This window comes from Numenius arquata, chromosome 1, assembly GCF_964106895.1.
Source record: "Numenius arquata chromosome 1, bNumArq3.hap1.1, whole genome shotgun sequence".
NCBI classification, from domain to species: Eukaryota; Metazoa; Chordata; class Aves; order Charadriiformes; family Scolopacidae; genus Numenius; species Numenius arquata.
Genome location: NC_133576.1, coordinates 140,244,457 through 140,266,580, shown reverse-complemented (window position 1 = coordinate 140,266,580; position 22,124 = coordinate 140,244,457). Strand labels below are relative to the sequence as shown.

The 22,124-nt window shown below is 46.5% G+C and overlaps 2 protein-coding genes across 4 annotated transcripts in view; one reads left to right on the top strand and one right to left on the bottom strand.

Moving 5' to 3' along the window:
* The window catches only part of PPME1 (protein phosphatase methylesterase 1), a 39,162-nt gene extending 37,440 nt beyond the window's left edge, over positions 1 to 1,722 (bottom strand). Inside the window, exon 1 of one of the 2 annotated variants that reach the window (XM_074159343.1) lies at positions 1,523 to 1,722. In XM_074159343.1, the coding sequence (XP_074015444.1) occupies positions 1,523 to 1,620 (98 nt within the window). In that variant the 5' untranslated portion in view covers positions 1,621 to 1,722. The remainder of the gene's footprint in view (positions 1 to 1,522) is intronic. The other variant, XM_074159334.1, reaches the window with a different exon arrangement.
* Positions 1,723 to 1,953: 231 nt separating this feature from the next.
* C2CD3 (C2 domain containing 3 centriole elongation regulator) overlaps positions 1,954 to 22,124 on the top strand; it is a 69,288-nt gene continuing 49,117 nt past the window's right edge. Inside the window, exons 1-16 of one of the 2 annotated variants that reach the window (XM_074159321.1) lie at positions 1,954 to 2,014; positions 2,148 to 2,408; positions 3,329 to 3,486; positions 4,594 to 4,793; positions 6,365 to 6,582; positions 7,393 to 7,525; positions 8,713 to 8,841; positions 9,523 to 9,667; positions 10,028 to 10,188; positions 11,846 to 11,854; positions 13,655 to 13,660; positions 13,797 to 13,997; positions 14,408 to 14,520; positions 16,846 to 16,964; positions 17,957 to 18,079; positions 20,992 to 21,459. In XM_074159321.1, coding sequence (XP_074015422.1) covers positions 1,954 to 2,014; positions 2,148 to 2,408; positions 3,329 to 3,486; positions 4,594 to 4,793; positions 6,365 to 6,582; positions 7,393 to 7,525; positions 8,713 to 8,841; positions 9,523 to 9,667; positions 10,028 to 10,188; positions 11,846 to 11,854; positions 13,655 to 13,660; positions 13,797 to 13,997; positions 14,408 to 14,520; positions 16,846 to 16,964; positions 17,957 to 18,079; positions 20,992 to 21,459 — 2,505 coding nt within the window. The remainder of the gene's footprint in view (positions 2,015 to 2,147; positions 2,409 to 3,328; positions 3,487 to 4,593; positions 4,794 to 6,364; positions 6,583 to 7,392; positions 7,526 to 8,712; positions 8,842 to 9,522; positions 9,668 to 10,027; positions 10,189 to 11,845; positions 11,855 to 13,654; positions 13,661 to 13,796; positions 13,998 to 14,407; positions 14,521 to 16,845; positions 16,965 to 17,956; positions 18,080 to 20,991; positions 21,460 to 22,124) is intronic. The other variant, XM_074159311.1, reaches the window with a different exon arrangement.

Genomic DNA, 22,124 nt, shown 5'->3' with positions numbered 1-22,124 from the left:
GTACCTGCTTGGAAGAGATACTTCTCCCTTATACCTTTGGAGGTGAAATTACTAAATTCCCTTCAAAGCCATCCCATTCGCAACCCATTTTCTCCCTCTGACTCATCGCTAAAGAATAAAGCTTTTGCAAAGGTTGTTCTTGTCCAGTGAGTCCTTTTTATTTGCCATCCACACAGCTTAGACACTGGTCAATCTTCTCTCACAGTTTCCAAACCGTGTTCTCACTCCTGCTTAGAAGATTTTCGCATTTGTACCGGACTATCCCAGATTTTCCATTATCTGAAGCAGGGGCTTAAGTCACTTGGCAGAGCTCACCTGCTGTACAGCTTCACGTACACTTCTGCTGCTGAGAAATAACATTTAAATATACCTCTCTCCACCAGCCACGCTTTCACCGACGTTGAGGTGCCATCTAGATCAATCACGATGCATTAGACCCTCCCTTCAAACACAGATGGCAAAAGGACTCGGAGAAAAGGGCTGCTGAAGAACAATCCCAGCACCAGCCACCTTCTCCTGGCATTGAGGATACTCTTTGTACAGTATCTCTCCCTTCTTGCCAGGGAGTGGTGAATGGAGAAGCCCGGTCCAGATGCTGCTCTCCTGGGGCAGTGGTGAACAATCCAGCACATGGCAGGGCTAGCCCCAAGGGCTGGATGGCCTCTCGCATCATGTCACCGTGCAGAGAGACCCACCACACTGCCAGCCACCTCCTTTGGGCTGCCACCTCAGCACCCTAAACATCACCCCCAGCAAATAGCACCCGTTTTTCTCCCTTTCCCTGCTAATTCTCCCAGGAACAAACACAAACTCTGAAGTTCCCTCTCCCACCCAACCCCAGCAAATACCCCAGTAGCAAACACCCCAGCCCCTGATCCTCCCCCAGCAACAAGTAACCCATCTCCCAAACCACATCCCCAGCTCCACTCAGGAGAGAGCACCCCCTTTGCACGGGGCACCCCAACCTGCCCACACAAGGGTGGCCCCTCTCCCCTCTGCTGCCACCTGCCAGCAAAGAGGACCTCCTGCCCCTAACCCCCCCCCAAAAAAGCGAGCACCCCTTCCCCTAGACCCCCAGTAACGAGCATCCCTCCCTCTAGACCTCCAATAACGAGAAACGCTCCCTCCGGACCCCCAATAATGAGCAAACCCCCTCCAGATCCCCCAATAACGAGAACCCCCTCCCTCCAGATCCCCCAATAACAAACACTCTCAGCCTCCAGATCCCGCAATAACAAGCACCCTCAACCTTCAGACCCCCCAATAACGAGCACCCTCAGCCTCCAAATCCCCCCATTAAAGATCCCCCATCCCAAACTGCCAGCGAAACGCCCAAGCCCACAGCAAAGAGCATCTCTCACACTCACACTCACACTCACACACACACACCCAGCACCCAGCATCCCTCCCCTGCCGCTGTTAGCCTCTTTCCCCTTCTGTCCCCCCGCCTCAAAAGCCTTCCCTCACCTCCTCCCTCCCCGGTTCCCTCAGCCTCAGCCGCCCCCGCCCTTCCCCCACCTACCCCATGCGCATCTTGGAGCCGGACTGGCCGCCGCCACCGGGCAACGGGGGCCGCGGCGGGAGGCGGCCCAGGTGCAGCTGCTTCTCCAGGGCCGACATAACGACGAACGAGGCGCCGACACACAAGGACACACCGCGAAACACCCCCCCTCACCCAAAACCGGCCCCGCCGACCGCCTCGGCCGCCGCCAACCCTCGCTCCACCGGAAGCGGCTTCCCCTCACAGCGCCGCCGCGCGGCACCACGGGAACCGCAGCCCGTGGCCGCCGGGGCACCCGTAGCGCGCCCTCGGGGGCTTCTGGGAAATGTAGTCCGCCTCTCCGTGGGGCGCTGCGGGGCCGCGCTGCGTGACGGGAGTTGTAGTCCCAGCGCGCGCCGCTCCCGCCCAGGCGGCGGTTGCCGGGCGGCGGCGCGGCTTGAGGCGAGGCGGGAATGGGGCAGAGGAGGCCGCGGCCGCCTGCACCGGCGGCGGGGGGCTCCCGGCGGAAGGGAGGTGGGTCGCTCCCTGAAAGGAAGAAGGGGTTGTGAGGTGGGACGGGAGGACGGTTGGGAGCGCGGCCCAGCACGGTGGCCCGCGTTGGGCCGGGCCGGGCTGCTGAGATCCCTCGGTCCCCTCATCCCCGCAGGTACCGGTGATGTCCCCGCGTCCACCAGCCTGCCGCCGCTCGTGGAGGGCCCTTTGCGCTGCTTCCTTCGCTGCACCGTCTCCCGAGTGCTATGGACGGCCACCAAGCCACCTGCCGTCCTCGTCCGCCTGAGGTGGTGGGGAGAAACCTCCGACGGTACCGTCTTCCAGCCCGCCGGGCGGCCAGGACAACCGGCAGGGACAACCACTGCCCGCTACCCTGTCCGCTGTGGGCCAAGGCAGTTCGCTGCCTACCTGACAGGTAGAGCCCCTTCTTCCTGCTCGGGCCAGAGCTGTGGGGAGACCAGCAAAAGCCAAGGAGTTATTTACCCACCAAGTAACCCCAGTCCTGTTTTCGCTTATGGCTTTTTGGGTCATTTTTCTGGTTCGGGAGGCTTTTGATCTCAGCCTGGAATTGCTGGCAGCAGTCTCTAGTAGTCAGGTTTAGCGTTCGGGTCTGCAAACTACTGAAGTCTACTGTAGTCCCCATAGAGTCAAGATCAGATGATTTTTGGTATTATACGTATCATACTAAATAGGCATTTCAGTGTTCTGAGGGTGTGAAGAATAAAAAGATACTCAGGTGAGTTTGTAACATTATTAAGGTACTTAATTTGTTGAAGAATCTGCAGGAAATTGATGCAAACCTGATGTCTAAAGTCTGTCCATAAAACCCGTGCCTGCTGTTGCTACTTACAGAATCAAAGAATTGTTCAGGTTGGAAGGGAGCTTAAAGACCATCCAGTTCCACCCCCCTCCCTGGGCAGGGACACCTCCCACCAGACCAGGTTACTCCAAGCCCCATCCAGCCTGGCCTTGAACCCCTCCAGGGATGGGGCAGCCGCAGCTTCTCTGGGCAACCTGGGCCGGGGTCTCACTTCCCTCATCATAAAACGTTTCTTCCTGATATATATCTAAATCTCCCCTCTTCCAGTTTAAAACCATTATCCCTAGTACTATCATGAGTAGTCCTTTTGTGGTAGACTGGATATCTTGAACTTTTTTAACATAATTTATTATCATTATAACACTTCTTTACCTGCTGCCTCATGATCATCATTTCCTGATACATCATTATGTTAACCTCCAGCATCTCTGTCCTTTTAACAAAAAGTTTGAAATTGTATTTAATTGTGACTGTGTTGCGTGAGACTGAAATGAACCTGTTCCTAATTTTTGCAGATATGTCTGTGCTTGTCCTGGAGGTAATGACCAAATTTGACCATCTTCCAATTGGCAGAGTGCAAATCACCGGTCTGTCCCAGCTCTCTCCCAGCCATCCCATCAATGGCTTTTTCACCATAGTTTCACCAAAATCTGATAAACTAGGAGAGCTGCAGGTAGTCCTTACATCTTTTTTTCTTTATTATAAATTGTATTGCTTTGAAAGTTAGATTCATAGAATGGTTAGAATGTAAGGGACCTTAAAGACCATCTTATTCCACCCCCCTGCCCTGGTCCACCCACCAGACCAGGTTGCTCCAAGCCCCCTCCAACCTGGCCTTGAACCCCTCCAGGGATGGGGCAGCCACAGCTTCTCTGGGCAACCTGGGCCAGGCTCTCACCACCCTCACAGCAAAGAAGTTCTTCCCCACATCTCATCTCCATCTCCCCTCTTTCAGCGACAAACCCTTCCCCCTCCTCCTATGGCTCCCCTCCCTCATCAAGAGTCCCTCCCCAGCTTTCCTGGAGCCCCTTGAGGGACTGGAAGGGGCTCCAAGGTCTCCCCGGAGCCTTCTCTTCTCCAGGCTGAACCCCCCCAACTCTCTCAGCCTGTCCTCCCAGCAGAGGGGCTCCAGCCCTCCCAGCATCTCCGTGGCCTCCTCTGGCCCCGCTCCAACAGGTCCATGTCTCTCCTGTGCTGAGGACTCCAGACTTAGTGGTATGATCAGGTGCCGGGATCAAGCTCTGCTGTGCACACTGCAGACCTACTCTCTGTCCAAAGCGTTTTGAACTAAGGTAGCTAATGAAAAATGAACACTGACCTGTTGACTCTTGTTTAGAAGGATCTAAACCCATGATCCTGTGATGTGTGGCGTTGGTAGTTCAGCTTGATAAAGAGAATTTGCAGTCTCTACACTGAGAGTGAGTTTTAACAATGAATTTGAAAACGGATACTCAATTCTAACACTTCTCCAGAGCTTCAGTGAGCTGAAATTTGTAGAAGATTTTGAAATCCAGGGTTAAGAAGGTGGTGATCTGTTTTGCAGCCCTGGCTCTGCACAATTTATGCTGAAAGATGGTTGCCTGTGATTTGAAAACACGGAATGTGAAATAAGTACTTGTAAATATGTTAGAATTTTAGGATGTTACAAAACTGTATGATGTAACTGTTACTTTGTATAGAAAAGCAACAGTTTTCCATAGCATGAAATGTCCAATTGAATAGAGTTTGTGTTGCGCTTAATTAAGACAATAAGAAAGTATTTTCACATTCTGTCTTTCAGGTCTCCCTGGTTCTAGAACCTCTGCCAGCTCTGTATGACACCAGCAGCTCTCTCCCAACCCCAGGTGCGAGTCTGGATATGGCTCCTGCTCAGGGAAACAGCAAACCCCAGCTTCCTGCTCCATCCCAGCAGTCCAGGCAAACACGGGTGACTGTTGCTGAGCACGAGCCTGTTAACAACAGCAGAGCCACAACTCCCAGGTATCTTTTCTTCCCCATGAAAAAATTCTGGTTTATTTGACTGTTCACATGCTTTTTTTTGAGCAATGACTTCATACTTGTGAGTTACGGAATACTTGGTCTCTCTGAATTTGTGATTTTCATGAAATCCACAACATTCAGCATTTCAGACCTCGCAGGGACAGTTTCTCATCTGCTATAAATTTGCATCCTCTGTTGATTTAGTTCAAGCCATTCTAATTGCCACAAGAGGTGCCGTGAGTCTTTTATTTACAGCTTGAGCCGGTCTCTCTGATGGTGTTAGTGGATGATGAGGAGTCTTTAAAATAACAAGTCACGTTTCTTTTTGGAGCATGTACTGAAGGGGAGCAGCTGCAGCGCTAGGGAGAATTTATCAGAGAATCATAGAATTGTCCAGGTTGGAAGGGACCTTTAAGATCATCTAGTCCAACCATCAACCTAACTCCAGTAAAAAAAAAAACAAAACAAAAAAAAACCCCAAAACCCCACATCACTAACCCATGTCTCTAAGCACTGTATCAACCTGTCTTTTAAATCCCTCCAGAGATGGTGCCTCAACCACTGCCCTGGGCAGCCCATTCCAATGTCTGATAACCTTTTCAGTGTAAACATTTTTCCTAATATCCAATCTAAACCTCCCCTGGCGCAACTTGAGGCCATTTCCTCCTGTCCCATGGCCTGTTCCTTGGGAGAAGAGGCTGACCTCCCCTGGCTACACCCTCCTTTCAGGGAGTTGGAGAGAGCGAGAAGGTCTCCCCTCAGCCTCCTTTTCTCCAGGCTGAACACCCCCAGCTCCCTCAGCCGCTCCTCACAAGACTTGTGCTCCAGACCCCTCACCAGCTCCGTTGCCCTTCTCTGGACACTCTCCAGCCCCTCAAGGTCTTTCCTGTCATGAGGGGCCCAAAACTGGACCCAGCCCTTGAGGTGGGGCCTCCCCAGTGCCCAGTCCAGGGGGACGATCACCTCCCGAGTCCTACTCACCACACTGTCCATTATCTGAAGGGAGCCTACAGGAAAGCCGGAGAGGGACTCTTTGTTAGGAAATGTAGTGACAGGACAAGGGGTAATGGTTTTAAATTGGAAGAGGGGAGATTTAGATGAGATATTAGGAGGAAATTCTTTGCTGTGAGGGTGGTGAAGCACTGGAACAGGTTGCCCAGGGAAGTTGTGGATGCCCCATCCCTGGAAGTGTTTAAGGCCAGGCTGGATGGGGCTTTGAGCAACCTGCTCTAGTGGAGGTGTCTCTGCCCATGGCAGGGGGGTTGGAACCAGATGATCTTTAAGGTCCCTTCCAACTCTAACCATTCTATGATGCTATGATAGAGGCCAGGATGCTAGTGGCCACCTTGGCCACCTTGGCACACTGCTGGCTCATGTTCAGCCGGCTGGCGAACAACACCCCCAGATCCTTTTCTGCCGAGCAACTCCAGCCACTCTGCCCCCAGCCTGTAGCACTGCATGGGGTTGTTGTGACCCAATATTATAGAGATTATAGACCCGATTATAGAGATTTGAATCCCTTTATGGATCCACTTCAGTTGTTACTGAAATAATGTTTCATTTTTCAACAGAGGAAAGGACCATTTGCTCTTCCAAGAGAACTCTGAAAACACAAAGGACGCTTTTGCTGCTTCTCGTCACCGTCAGATTTTACCAGATGAACATTTGAAAGTGAATCCTTCCAAACGGCAAGTGTCGTTTCCTACCAGCGCTGAGCCCGAAGCTCCTGCTGGGACAGACACGCGGGTGCTCTCTTTGCATAACCCAGCTACAAAAGACCTGCTTTCAGGTTTGTATACAATTGGCATCTTTTTTTTTTTTTTTTTTAAGATTTCACAATAAATAGTTGTTGATAATATTTCAGGGGCCTATCTAGGGATAAAGACTTAAGGAAAAGTGATACTTTGCTCGCTCTTGCTGTATTATTTCAATCATAAAATGATAATAAAAAGGTCTTTACTTAAAAAGTTCTGATTTAGTCTTGTTGGAAGGTGGCTTGAGTATCCCAACGAGGCAAAACATGCTACCCTAGCTCTGATATGGAGGGATAAAACAAAAGGAAGGTCAGCTTCACAAACTGTTTAATCATTGACACGTCTTTCGAGCTGGCCACCTAAGGTGCCACTCGTGCTCAAGCAGTTCTTGGGCTGGTTTCTATGTTGTTGGCGTTTCCAGATGGAAAATGATTTCTTTTCCATCACCTCCGGTTCGCAACCCTTCTAGATCACAGACCGCCTGGACTGGATTCAAATCAGCATCAAAGTAGGGCACATTTCCATACGTGTTGTCTTGTGAGTTATTTCTTTTATATTTACAGAGAAGACCCAAAATTAGACTGCTGTGGAGACACCCTAAGGTGACAGACTCCTCTTCCATAAATTAATCTTACGGCTGTATCTTAATAATGCCCCTTTAATGCCTGAATCTGTGTGTGCAGATGAGTTATTTGTACGGCTCTGAGCGGGAGTACGTCAGGATCTCTTTGTAAGAGCAGAAAAGAGAAATTTCTTGATTGTAGCTGGCACGTTTATTGTGTTTACACGCCGCTTTGAAATTGCGTTTGAATTGCTGAGGTTGAATCCTTCTGCTTATTTCTCAGCTCTTTTGGATCAAGGCAATAAACTCCGTGATGCCATGGTTGTTTCTGCGCTGAAGTCTAGCCCGGACATGGAGATTGAACTGAACGAAGTGTCTCCTTTTATAGAGAGAGACGATTTCAAAGCAACAGCAAAGTAAGCTTGGAAAAGGGGGGGACTGAGATTTAAGTTCTAAACCAGAAATTTTGAGGCTTTATCAGGACAACTTTAAATACTGAGACCCATGTGATGTTTTTGGGGATTCTCATTCAAATGGGAAATTAATTTCTACTTGTCAATAAAAGCCTACGTTTTGTGAATTGATTTTAATCGTCACGTAGTAAGCCTTGATTTGAGTCATTGATTTTAAGTTCGTTTCTCAGTATATTTGTATTTACTACAGAGTTATTTGATAAGGAAATACTAAATATTGATAAGGAATAAGAGTAATGTAAAGAACATAGCAGATTAAATGATACTCCATCACAGAGAACAGGTTTTCTAAGAAATCTAAGTAATTAGTGACATAAATTGAGTACTTTTGCTTATTCTAGTTTGCATCTCTTGGTGCCAAAATACCTGTGAAAATTTGCATCTAGAACTGTGTTCTTAGAATTAATAATCATTATCTTCTTCCATATGATTTTTCTTAGCAGACGGGGGGGAAAAAAGTGTGCCTTCTCAGCTTCTAACTCCCCCTTTGTTTAGTACTAGGCTTAGAAAATGTTCTCAATTCAGTGACGTAGAAATTTCGAAGAATTAAGACAAATGCATGTTTCTTACAGGAGAAACTTCAATTCCTTATTTTTAGAAAAATACGAATATTGCCTTTTGTTTGACCGTAAACCAGAAAATAATGTCATTGTCTTTGTCAGTCAGTGATGCTATTGCAAACACATTTTAAATTATTTCTGCTGAAACGGTTCCAATTTGTTCAAAAGTAGATGATTTTGGACTTTCCGGGAAAAACTGACAGAATGTCATTTATAAAGATCTTGCTTGTCTTTCTCAGGCCCTCTCTCTTCTTGTTTCCAGCAGCTGTGCTTAAACTGCAAGATTAAGCCAATCTTTACGGTTGGACTCGATGATCTTAAAGGTCTTTTCCAACCTAAAGGTTTCTGTTTCTCTGATATATTGCGAAGTGTAGGATTTTGGATGGGACTTACAGCAGACTGTGGGGTTGCAGGGAGTTTTTGGTTTTGTTATCTAGAGATTAAGCTACAAACTGAAGAAGGCTGTACATCACCTTTGATTTTTATCCTTGAGGGATTAATCTTGAATGTCCCTTAATATCTTTTATTTTTCTGTTTCCTGCTCTCTGTGCTGCAATTGCTGTTATCCAGGAGCCCAAAAAGCTTGAATTCAAATTATGTGCCCTCGCCTGGAGATCTCCATCTCTTCCCATCTGAAGTTTCAGGTCAGCAACTTGACTTAAACTCAGAGGAGAGAGCAATACAGTTACTATTGGGCAGGTGAGTGGGATGCGCTGCAAAATCGTCCTTATTTGACCAATTTATACTGAAAAATGTCTCTTGGCTCTTGAAGTTCTCCACGTTTTTGGAAGTGTAAGCACAAGTCTGGAGCACAGTCTTGTGAGGAGCAGCTGAGGGAGCCGGGGGTGTTCAACCTGGAGAAAATGAGGCTGAGGGGAGACCTTTTCCCTCTCTCCAACTCCCTGAAAGGAGGGTGTAGCCAGGGGGGTTTGGTCTTTTCTCCCAAGGAACAGGCGATGGGACAAGAGGAAATGACCTGAAGTTGTACCGGGGAGGTTTAGGATGGAGATTGGGAACAATTTCTTCCCCAAAAGGGTTATCAAGCCTTGGAACGGGCTGCCCAGGGCAGTGGTGGAGTCACCATCCCTGGAGGGATTTAAAAGCTGGGCAGACGTGGTGCTGAGGGACATGGGTCAGTGGTGGGTTTATCAGTGTCGGGTTGATGTTTGGACTCGATGATCTGAAAAGTCCCTTCCAACCTCAACCATTCTGTGATTCTATGACCTAGTTGGGCCCAGTGCTGCGTAAGTACGGTTTGGCTTTATCCAGAGCCAATATAGCACAAATCCAGTATAGAACAGACAATATTGTCAGAATTCACAAGACATTGACTGCAGAATTTGCACCACAAAGTTACGTTTCTTTCTCTCGTGTCCGCAGTGCTGATTTATCTCCTGTGCATTTCTGGGATCGGACAGGTTCCATTTTGGATTCTCTCTCTTTCGGGAGCGAGGTGTACGACAGCGAACTCAACGATCCCCATTATGACCAGAGTCTGCTTGAGAGCCTTTTTTACACGGCTCCAGTAAGTGGAGAGCAAAAGGAACGTGTAGTTCCTAAGGTGAAGAAAATCAGAAGGTTTCAGTATTAGTAAGGCTTAATAAGCATTAAGTATCATACAGAAGCTTGTGAGAACATTGCTTAAAATTAATACTATTAAAAGAATACTCTTAAGACTACAAAGTCAAGCTGCAAGTTTGGAAATTACTAGGATTGAGGCTGTCCACGAAAACTTTTTTTTAAACTTCTGAAAAATTTTGATACAATTTTAATTGTTTTTAATTATGCAATCCACAAATTGTTTTTTTCTTTGTCATGACCATTGTGTATCTTTTTAGACAATGATAATTAACTTCTTATATTATGTGCATTATTTCCGTTGCAGAAATCTGATTCCAGTTTGAGTGATTTCCTCAGTGATGATGATGTTAACGGCTCCAAAAAAATAACCAAGGCAGAAACTCTCAAGAAAGCTGACCCAGTGAATCCACAGAAGGATTCTAACGCCTTTGATCAGGATCTGAAGGTGACAGAAATTAAAGCCAGGTAAATAGTTACATTAGTGACTTGTTTTGCAGCATCTTGAGCATTATAAGGTAGTATTAAGTTTGCAGTAAGTTTCCAGATGACACCAAGTTATGTGGGAGTCTTGATCTGCTGGAGGGTAGGAAGGCTCTGCAGAGGGACCTGGACAGGCTGGATGGATGGGCCAAGGCCAATGCGATGAGGTTCAACAAGGCCAAGTGCCGGGTCCTGCATTTGGGTCACACCAACCCCTTGCAGCGCTCCAGGCTGGGGGCAGAGTGGCTGGAGCTGTCTGGCAGAAAAGGACCTGGGGGTCTTGGTCAACTGTTGGCTGAACGTGAGCCAGCAGTGTGCCCAGGTGGCCAAGGCGGCCACCAGCATCCTGGGCTGTGTCAGGAACAGTGTGGTGAGTAGGACTCAGGAGGTGATCGTCCCCCTGTACTGGGCACTGGTGAGGCCCCACCTCAAGGGCTGGGTCCAGTTTTGGGCCCCTCATGACAGGAAAGACCTTGAGGGGCTGGAGAGTGTCCAGAGAAGGGCACCGGAGCTGGTGAGGGGTCTGGAGCACAAGTCTTGTGAGGAGCGGCTGAGGGAGCTGGGGGTGTCAGCCTGGAGAAAAGGAGGCTGAGGGGAGACCTTCTCGCTCTCTCCAACTCCCTGAAAAGGAGGGTGTAGCCAAGGGGGGTCGGTCTCTTCTCCCAAGGAACAGGCCATGGGACAAGAGGAAACGGCCTCAAGTTGTGCCAGGAGAGGTTCAGATTGGATATTAGGAAAATTTTTTACACTGAAAGGGTCATTAAGTCTTGGAATGGGCTGCCCAGGGCAGTGGTTGAGGCACCATCCCTGGAGGGATTTAAAAGACGAGTAGACATAGGGCTTAGAGACATGGTTCAGTGATGGGTTTTATCAGAGTTGGGTTGATGGTTGGTCTAGATAATCTTAAAGGTCCCTTCCAACCTAGACAATTCTATGATTCTATGATTCTATTAGAATCATATTAGATTCTAGAAATATAGATTAGAAATATAGAATCAGATTCTGGAATATAGATTAGAAATGGGTTTGGGGGTTTTTTGTGTGTTTTTTTGGTTTTTTGTTTTGGTTTTTTTTGTGATTGGACTCGATGATCTCAAAGGTCCCTTCCAACCATGAAGATTCTGTGATTAGATTCTATTGGAATCATAGAATTGTTTTGGTTGGAAAAGGCCTTTAAGGTCATTGAGTCCAACCATAGGAAGAATCACAAGAAGGAAAGAGCGAAAGAGAATCATGGAATCACGGAATTGTCAGAGTTGGAAGGGACCTCTAGAGATCATCCAGTCCAACTCCCCTGCTAAAGCAGGATTGCCCAGAGCACATCACTCAGGACTGCATCCAGGTGGGTTTTGAAAATCTCCAGAGAAGGGGACTCCACCACCTCCCTGGGCAGCCTGTTCCAGGGCTCTGGCACCCTCACCGGAAAGAAATTTCTCCTCATCTTTGAATGGAACTTCCTATGTTCCAGCTTGTGCCCGTTGCCCCTCATCATGTCCTCGTCCATCCTCCTTCAACCCACCCTTTAGATATTTGTAAGCATTAATTAGGTCTCCCCTCAGCCTTTTCTTCTCCAGGCTAAAGAGTCACAGCTCTCTCAGCCTTTCTTCATAAGGGAGATGCTCCAATCCCTTAATCATCTTAGTTGCCCTACGTTGGACTCTCTCCAGTAGTTCCCTGTCCTTTTTGAACTGGAGAGCCCAGAACTGGATGCATTATTCCAGTTGTGGCCTCACCAGTGCAGAGTAGAGGGGGGGAAAGAGAAAAAGAGAGTAAGAAAGAGAGAAAGAACAGAAGAAAAAAGAATTACCGAGAATTACGCTATGTTATCGCGCTCCATCATGATCAAACAATTCACTGAGTAACCATTTTGGTGGGGAATTCTCACAGCATCACTGGGAATGCTGGAACATCAGCATCACCCAGGAATTGCTATATGTTGTTTAAGAAACTATTGAGATGTGATGAATTAAAAGCACAAGTTTGCCAAAAAATGTAGTAAGCCTCGTAATAACATTTTGAACTGTGGAAGCAGAAATGCTAAGGCTGGAGTGGGGCCTCTTGACTGAACTCTTGTCCTGTATCCTGAAATAATAAATGCTGTGTAAAATTTATGATCAATTAGCCCCTGTGCTAAAAAAAGGGGGAAAAAAGGGGACTTCAGGCCAGCTTTGTGCATTTCTGTGGCCTTGTGTATGTAACAGATAGAAATAACTCACACTCTATTATCTGTCTTTTCACAATATCTCTATATTTATAAAATTTGCATCCGCTTTGCGGGGACAGAGTTCACATCAGCAGCATCTGTTTCTCTGCTGATTTGTGTTCTCTCCTATTGCTACAGTAAATAAATGTCTGTTCTGATCTGATCTAAATTGTATTCCCCTTTTTCCATAACAGAACCAATAAAAAGGTCCCTAAAAATTCAGTTATCAAGCTTCCCTTTCACAATACCAGTTAATATTAAGGTTTTATGACTTCTTTTTTTTCCCTAATTCTGCTCCAAACTATTATTTCTGAAATTTTTCTTACGGATGTTGCCATTTATACATTCAGATAAAATTCATATCTCCAGAGATACCGACACAAAACCATTTACAAGCCAAGTCTTACAAATAAAGTGCAAGTGAGATTTTAAATTAAGACAAAAATCCTGTTGCTGTTCCTCTGCAGCAGTGACTTGTTAATGCAACAGGTTGCCCAGAGAAGCTGTGGCTGCCCCATCCCTGGAGGGGTTCAAGGCCAGGTTGGACGGGGCTTGGAGCAACCTGGTCTGGTGGGAGGTGTCCCTGCCCAGGACAGGGGCTTGGAACTGCATGATCTTTAAGGTCCCTTCCAACCCAAACCATTCTATGATTCTATGTATTTAACTGTATTTTCTCCCTTTTTTTGTATATGACTAAATGAAGCTTTAGTTGGACTGTCCAGTTAGACTGGATAAGCTTTTCTCAAAACTCCAACAATGTGAGACGTGTTGCTTTTTTCCTTTTTAAATTCTATGCCCTTGATATTGTATCTTTTAAGAGTTCTGTTATGGAGACCACCAAATTTGTTGTGAAAAATACATTTAAAAATGAACGTTTCATGAATGATCACAGAATGATATGGGGTTGGAAGGGACCTCTGGAGATCATCTAGTCCAACCCCCTGCCAGAGCAGGTCCACCCAGAGCAGGTTGCACAGGAACGTGTCCAGGTGGGTGTTGAATGTCTCCAGAGAAAAAGACTCCACCACCTCTCTGGGCAGCCTCTTCCAGGGCTCTGCCACCCTCACAGGAAAGAAGTTCCTCCTCATGTTGAGATGGAACTTCTTATGTTCCAATTTGTGCCCGTTCCCTCTTGTCCTGTCCCTGGGCACCACTGAAAAAAGCCTGGCCCCATCCTCCTGACACCCACCCTTTAGGTATTTATAGGTGTTGATCAGATCCCCCCTCGGTCTTCTCCAGACTAAAAAGACCCAAGTCCCTCAGCCTTTCCTCATAAGAGGGATGATAAGCTGTTTTTAAATAATATGCCACCAACTACGATTTTCCCTTCATGGGGTCGTGTTAAGAATGTTTGTGTAGTCCTGATTCTCAATTTTATTTCTCCTATTAGGCCACTTGTTCCTCCAGAAGATGACACAGAAGCAGCTCATGGTACATTCCTGAGTGCAGACAGGTTGGCGTTGCTGGGGCGAATCCACCTGGCCAGAGTCATCGTGGAAAGCTTGAAAATCCCTCTGGAGAGCATCCAGATAACCCCAAGGAAGAAAGGTTTAACGGGGAAGCCTCCAAGGCCTGCACCAGTTAATAAATGGTAAGGGGGGGTTGTTTCTCACCGGCTTCTTGTACCTTCAAGGTAGATTTCTCTGAGGTCAGTTGTGCTGTCCAGAAACTCCAGGTTTCTTAGGTCTTCCTATTTCTCTGCTCCTCACAGGAAATTGTTTACTGTAGACTCCTGAAAATTAGAGATGTGAATAATTTTTTGGGGAAGTACAAATGTGCTTCAGTACACTGAAAACAAGAGGTTTGTGGGGTTTTTTTTTAAAGAAAATCTGACATATGCGTAATCTATCGAAGGAATTAATAACATAGGTAGTTCAATTATTCTAAAAAAATAGAGTAATAGTAAATTGTGAATAAGAAACTTGCCTGCTATGTTGAGTTCCATTATGTACATTAGATTTTTGATGGATTGTGACCATCCATTCGCTTTTTTATTGGTAGCACCTTCTTTGTTGAGTACCACTTTCCCGTGGGAGCCTCCAAGGATGAAAAAGGACAGGTCTCCATAACGACAGAAGTCATTCGAATAGCTTCAAGTAAAATCACAGATGATGGTAAGAGCATTATTTCCCCCGCCTTATATTTAGTATTGGTGACTCCTTCATCTCTTAGAAATTATTTAGTAGCATTTTCTATGTGTTTTCTTCTCTGCTTGAAAAATACAGTATGATTAGTGGCACCTCTGCCAGCAGAGTTGCTGTGCTGCAGGTAGTGGAATGGTCCTCTCAAGGAGGAGGAAGCCAAGGGATTTTTTTTTGCCTTCCAAAAAGTACTCATATTGGGATTTTCAGATTTCTTTTCGTGGGGATGTAAAAGCAGGTCAGTAAAGCCTTTCCTTTATTTCAACATAAACCCAGTATCCTTTCTGCAATAGTATGAGGATGATAAAGCACTTACAGAAATATCAGAGATACTTATATCTCAAATAAATCATTTTTTCAGGTGCTCAAGTATGTCATGTAACATCTGCAAGAGCTCAGAGAGTCTGCAGGATCCAAGACATCTGGAGTCCTGTGCTCAAATCAGTAGAAATTAATCTTTTTACTGAGAGTCACCAGTGTTTGTATCCCTGAGAACAATTTATATTGCGTTTCTCTCCTCAGTGAGCAGAGAATGCTGTATGAGCAAGTTCCTCTCTGCCCAGTCTTCCCAGAAACTGCAATTCTGGGGTGACTTTCAAATGCCTCTCCCATATGGTCTTTCTTTTCACCCATCTTTCTGGGTGGCACTTGCGAGATCTGGGGGTAATTCTGAGTTCTCTTATATATTTTCCATTCATGTCCTGACAAAACATCTAATTCTTCAGAACCTGGGCTCTTTGTAATCCAAAAATACTACAGCCTCCTGCACTTTGTCTTGCGTAGTTACATTCATAGAATGGTTTGGGTTGAAAGGGACCTTAAAGACCATCTAGTCCAACCCCCCTGCCCTGAGCAGGGACACCTCCCACCAGAGCAGGTTGCTCCAAGCCCCGTCCAACCTGGCCTTGAACCCCTCCAGGGATGGGGCAGCCACAGCTTCTCGGGGCAACCTGGGCCAGGCTCTCACCACCCTCACAGCAAAGAATTTCTTTTTAATGTCTAATCTAAATCTCCCCGCTTTCAATTTAAAACCCTTCCCCCTCCTCCTATGGCTCCCTTCCCTGATCAAGAGCCACGGAATCACGGAATTGTCAGAGTTGGAAGGGACCATAGAGATCATCTAGTCCAACTCCCCTGCCGAAGCAGGATTGCCCAGAGCATGTCAGAGCATGTTACTCAGGACTGCATCCAGACGGGTCTTGAAAATCTCCAAAGAAGGGGACTCCACACCCTCCCTGGGCAGCCTGTTCCAGGGCTCTGGCACCCTCACCGGAAAGAAGTTTCTTCTCATATTTGAGTGGAACCTCCTATGTTCCAGCTTGTGCCCGTCGCCCCTCGTCCTCTCACTGGCAACCACTGAAAAGAGTCTGGCTCCCTCCTCCTTCAACCCTCCCTTCAGATACTTCTAAGCATTGATAAGGTCTCCCCTCAGCCTTCTCTTCTCCAGGCTAAAGAGTCCCAGCTCTCTCAGCCTTTCTTCATAAGGGAGATGCTCCAATCCTTGAATCATCCTCGTTGCCCTTCGCTGGACTCTTTCCAGTAGTTTCCTATCCCTCTTGAACTGGGGAGCCCAGAACTGGACGCAGTATTCCAGTTGTGGCCTCACCAGTGCAGAGTAGAGGGGGAGAATGACTTCCCTCGACCTACTGGCCACACTCTTCCCTATGCAGCCCAGGATTCCATTGGCCTTCCTGGCCACAAGAGCACACTGCTTGCTCATTGTCATTTTGCTGTCTACCAGGACTCCCAGATCTTTCTCTTCAGAACTTGACTCCAAATATTAATTTTGTGGTGCTGCCCTGCTATTTTCTGGCCTTGGAAAATGAAGAAGGGTTTACTTTGGGCTTGATGTTAATAATAAAGGAGTGTGTGTGTAACAGAGCAATCTCCAGGGGAAAGTTGATTTAGATTCAGTTAATTTTGAATAATTGTTGCTCCTGTGAGCAATTTAAAAAAAAAAAAAAAAAAGGTAAATTACCTGCAGATTTGTAACATAAATTAGTAGGTTGAAACCTCAGGAAGATTCTTGTTGAGGGTTCCAGCAGCATCCTTTTCCCCTTCGGCTCCCAGCCTTGCTTGGTCTCTTGATTCTGGCAGATGTGGAAATGCTCTCTGTGTGTTTGTCCCTCCTTCTCCAAAGTGCCATCGCTTTGCCCTCGTACCTTCTGAGCTTCATGTGTCTACTCACCCCTTGTGTTCTCTGCAGAGACTGAAGTTTTGTCTGCTCCTGATCAAGTTCGAAAGACAAATTAGCTCCAAATCCGATTAAGAGCTCACAAGTCTCTGTCTTCCTTGCAGTGGTGACGTTTCAGCAGCGGTTTGTGTTCCCTCTCCGTTTCGGTGGGACGATGATAGAGCACTGGTGGAGCTCAGACCTTGCTTTTAAAATCTACATGAGAAAAAGCACACAGAAGAAGGTACTTATTAAAGGTTGTTCATATTTTGTGCATTGAAAAGCAAGGAAATTCTTTGCATTTCTATTTCCTCCAAATGCTTATGCAGAAAGTAATGGTTTCTCTAAGTCTTCTGAGATGCTTCGTTGCAGTCGCTGCCACCTCAACCATCAGAAGCCAAATAAAGTAACGTGGTTTGACTGAGCCACCTCTTAATCGACCGTTGCCAGATATTCTGAAGGGAAACGACGTTACGTGCAGATCCTATAAACTGAACTAATTGCCGTTCAATCTTGTCACCCAATAAATGATCTTCTGAGTTCAAGACTGACAGGCGGGAAAAAAAAAAAATGGTCCTTCCCTCGTCTTTAAAACCCATCTCTTGCCGTTTGAGCATATTGGATCAATTACAAGTCTTCAAGGAGAAAACAGCTCGTTTAACCATATAAAATGAGTTAATGTGGATGCAGTTGATAGCACGACTCTGCCCAGGGTGAGGGGAATAACGTGAGGTGTGAGAAACTGGTGTGACTTGTGCATTTGAGGGGGGAAAAAAGGTATCTTCGCTAAAAATATTTGCATAATCATCTGCATGTGACGAAGACAGTGAGAGGTGTTAACTCAGCTTCTGTTTTGCTTTAATCAACTTTAATCAACCAAGAATCTCTGCCCCTCTGTTCTAATAGGAGCTTTTCTTTTAATGGGTGAATAAATTACATCTTTAAATGTGGCAATTTTGCTCAGTTACTAGGATTTGGGAGGTTCGTTTTTGCATTAACCTGGAACTGTTTGCTGTAGGTACCAGGAGAATTTTCCTTCTTGTTGTCCGAGTGATACTTGAAATTGGAATTAAGGGAAACTTTCCTTCAAATCCTTCTTGGTAAAAATAGTGGTACAGGAGTGGGGAGGCTAGAGGAGGGACCACAGCTTTGCAGGAGGTTTTAGTTTCCCAACAGGCCCTTAGTTTTTTAAACCTGATAGAAATCTTGTAAAATGGATCCCTTTTCTGCCCTCAGCCAGTGGCCGTTGGCTCGGCAGCCCTTCAGCTACTCAAAGTTCTTCAGTCGGAGCTGCTCTCTGTCAGCTGTGAAATACCTGTGGAAAAAGAGGGAGGTCAGCCACAAGTTGGCCCACTAAAGGTATGTGTTTTACCATATAGAGTTTAACGACCTGTTGTTACCAATTTTGGCTGGATGTTCTCTCTTTTTTCTTTTTTCTTTTTTTTTCATTTTTCCTCCTCTTTCATTTCTCTCTTTGTTTTAATTCGCCAGGTCTCAGCTATGAAGGTTCGTAAAAACAATGCAAGATAACATGAACCTGTTTTTTCCCTTAGGGTTTTGGAGAAATCTTTTCAACCTCCTCCAAGTCTAAGGGTGTTGTTGTGTGACATTCCCCTGGGTCGATAAGTCAGGGCTTGGATACAGAAACCACTCTACAGGCAGATTTTGAGTGGCCTCACTTTCAGGGCTGGGAGCTTTGGCTTCTGCTCCACACGTGACGTGAGCTGAGGTTTCTCCTGATGCAGAGGTCTGATGCTCCCTGTCATTGGTACCACCTTGTCACTTCAGGAGTTACCTTCTCCAGTCAGAGTTTCTGCCAGCACGCTCCACTTCTGGTTGAGAAGGATTAACAGTCCTGACATTTAGGAGGTTTGCCAGTTCTGAAGATAAAGAGATCTCTAGATTAGCAAGTGAAGGGTTAAGAGAGCATTTGGGAATTTTACAGTCAGAGCTCTTAAATTATTCCCAGAGAATGTGAGCATGGATTGTTTCTGTCACTGTAGTTCACGGGATGAGCGATATTCTCTGTCAGAGGGACTGTGAAACTTCGTAGAATCATAGAATGGTCGAGGTTGGAAGGGACCTTTCAGATCATCGAGTCCAACCATCAACCCAACACTGACAAACCCACCACTGACCCATGTCCCTCAGCACCACATCTGCCCAGCTTTTAAATCCCTCCAGGGATGGTGACTCCACCACTGCCCTGGGCAGCCTGTTCCAAAGCTTGACAACCCTTTTGGGGAAGAAATTTTTCCTAATATCCAATCTGAACCTCCCCTGGCGCAACTTGAGGCCGTTTCCTCTTGTCCCATTGCCTGTTCCTTGGGAGAAGTAACTCCCAAGTTACTCTTTTCCAGAGAAGCCATTGAGCAGAGCTGCCAGCGGAGGAGCTGCAGAAGGGTGAAACACAAAATGTAGAGTTTAGGTGTGGGAAGAGTTAATTTGAAGGTAGGAGAGGACAAAAGATGTGTGGTGCAGGAGAGGATGGAGCGGAACAGGGTGTGAGAGGAGAAAACTGGAAGGAGGCATCGTGGGGAATTAATGAACTGAAGTTCAATGCAAGAACTTATGGAAAGGGAAGCTCATACTTAAAGAAAATTGATTTTGATTGCCCTGTCTCTTGGGTTTCACTTGCTCAGTGTAATACACATCTATCAGCAATATGTGTGTGTCCAGCTCTCCTGGCCAGGGCATGGAGGATAAAGGATGTCACCTACTGAGCCCATGTTGTGTTCCTTGGGTTCTTTCTGACAAATGGCCTTGGAATCCTCATCTTTGGGCATGTTCTTTGTACCCTTTAGGAGTAGATACCGTTTGGAAACTTTTGCCACAATATCTTGTATCATCCCTCCTAAGTCATAGGCAAAATTCTCGAGTCTGAATATTTTGTTTTACTTAATTGGCATTTTATGGCTCCAGTTCTTTTCTTTATCCTGTTGCCTTGTCTTTTGGGCTTCAGTTTGTTCCTCCCCTTCTTGCAGTCTTGTCTTGTGAATGAATCCAGCAGGTCTATGATGCTCTGGAGCAATTAACGCTTGCAAATTAACACTTGCAATTCCTTTAACCCCTATTCTGGTGTCTCTCATTGCTTTCACACACACACTTCCATTCATACCAATCTCACTATTTCTCTTGCAAATCTTGACAAAGTGAAGAGGGAATTCAGGTGTATGACAGAGTGTTAAATAAACAAAATAAAAGCAAAAAACCCCAACCTCAGAAAGAAGAGAAATACAGTGGAATATGTTGACCACTGGAGAGAAAAAGGAGGGGAGCCCACAGAAGGGAGAGGAGTTGGGGACAGCTAAAATCAGCAGGGGAATGTAAAAGCGAAAGAGCATTTAGAGGGAAACACTTATTTTTCAGAATTTTTTCTCAAGCAACAAGTGCTGCAGCAAAGTGGGGCAAATGGCAGTTGTGATACTTTGCCACAGCACTTTTCACAGAATCACAGAACGATATGGGGTTGGAAGGGACCTCTGAACATCATCTAGTCCAACCCCCTGCCAGAGCAGGTCCACCCAGAGCAGTGTTTCACTTTGGTGAAACACCTAGGTGTTGGGTTTTCAGCTCTGTGATTGGTTTTAATTTTTCCCTTTATTCAGCTGTAATTACAGAATCACAGAATGGCAGGGGTTGGAAGGGACCTCTGGAGATCATCCAGTCCAACCCCCCTGCCAGAGCAGGTCCACCCAGAGCAGGTTGCACAGGAACGTGTCCAGGTGGGGTTTGAATGTCTCCAGAGAAGGAGACTCCACCACCTCTCTGGGCAGCCTCTTCCAGGGCTCTGCCACCCTCACAGGAAAGAAGTTCCTCCTCATGTTTAGGTGGAACTTCTTATGTCCAAGTTTGTGCCCGTTTCCTCTTGTCCTGTCCCTGGGCACCACTGGAAAAAGCCTGGCCCCATCCTCCTGACACCCACCCTTTAAGTATTTACAGGTGTTGATCAGATCCCCCCTCAGCCTTCTCTTCTCCAGACTAAAAAGCCCCAAGTCCCTCAGCCTTTCGTCATAAGAGAGATGTTCTAGTCCCCTCATCATCTTTGTAGCCCTGTGTCGTTTGATACTTGAGGTACTACTTTATTTGATGAAACCACATGTTTATTTTGCAGTGACTAAGGGTACTTACTAAGGGTAAGCCTTCGGAGGGATGGTCTGACAGTTCTTGAACAAAACATGCAGTGCGTTTTCCTGAGTTTACGTTGCAGTTTTTTGTCTTTTATATGGGACACTTCTTCTGATCTACCCTCTTTTCCTCGCACGAGGCAGGTGTCCGTAGAGCTCGCAGCCGACAACAAAGACTTCACCCGCAGCGCAGCCCGGTCAGCGACGGCCGCGCAGCGGGTCCCAGCTCACGCCGTAAGAAGTCCCCGGTTGGAATTCCAGGAGCCCAACAGGAAGAGTGTGAATGCAGAAAGTCCTCTCTGCTTGAAGTTTAACAGCCGCGAGGAGTCGCAGAAGATGGGAGCAGCCGGAATAAACGTCGTGCAGCTGCCACGGGCTGTACCGGCCCCCGTAGCCCATAATTTGATGTCACAAATAACTGCATCCGAAGAGGATGGGTTATTACTGCACGTGCTGTTGATGGTGCCAGAAGGAAAGGATTTTGTTGCTGGAGATTGTGGGCTCCACGGCTCCTGTAATGTGTATTTAAACTGCAAACTGCTCAGCAGCGAGGAGGCAACGAGATCTGCTGTCGTATGGGGCACAACGCGACCTGCCTTTAATTTTTCTCAGGCAAGTCACAAGTTTTCCATTTAACACCAATTGAAATGTGCTTTTCCACACTGGCAAACGTATTTCAAAGATAAGTTGCTTTTACATAGAATCATAGAATGGTTCAGTTTGGAAGGGACCTTAAAGATCATCGAGTCCAACCCCTTGCCATGGGCAGGGACACCTCCCACCAGACCAGGTTGCTCCAAGCCCCCTCCAACCTGGCCTTGAACCCCTCCAGGGATGGGGCAGCCACAGCTTCTCTGGGCAACCTGGGCCAGGCTCTCACCACCCTCACAGCAAAGAATTTCTTCCCCACATCTCATCTCCATCTCCCCTCTTTCAGTGTCAAACCCTTCCCCCTCCTCCTATGGCTCCCCTCCCTCATCAAGAGTCCCTCCCCTTCTCTCCTGTAGCCCCCTTCAGATACTGGAAAGCCACTATAAACTTCTCTGCTTGGCTCTGTCCAGTATATTAAAAGTATTTTCAGTATTGTTTTGGCCACATTGCACCATTTGAACTGCAGTTCCTTGCATCATCCAAATAATAGATGAGACCTTTGAAGTACAAAAGAAAAATAGTCGGAAAAATTTAGGTTAAATCTAAAAAATCTTACTTCTTTTTTCCATTTTGGCAAGAAAACATACTGTTGATGGCATCCTAATATGCAGATGTAGAATTTTTTG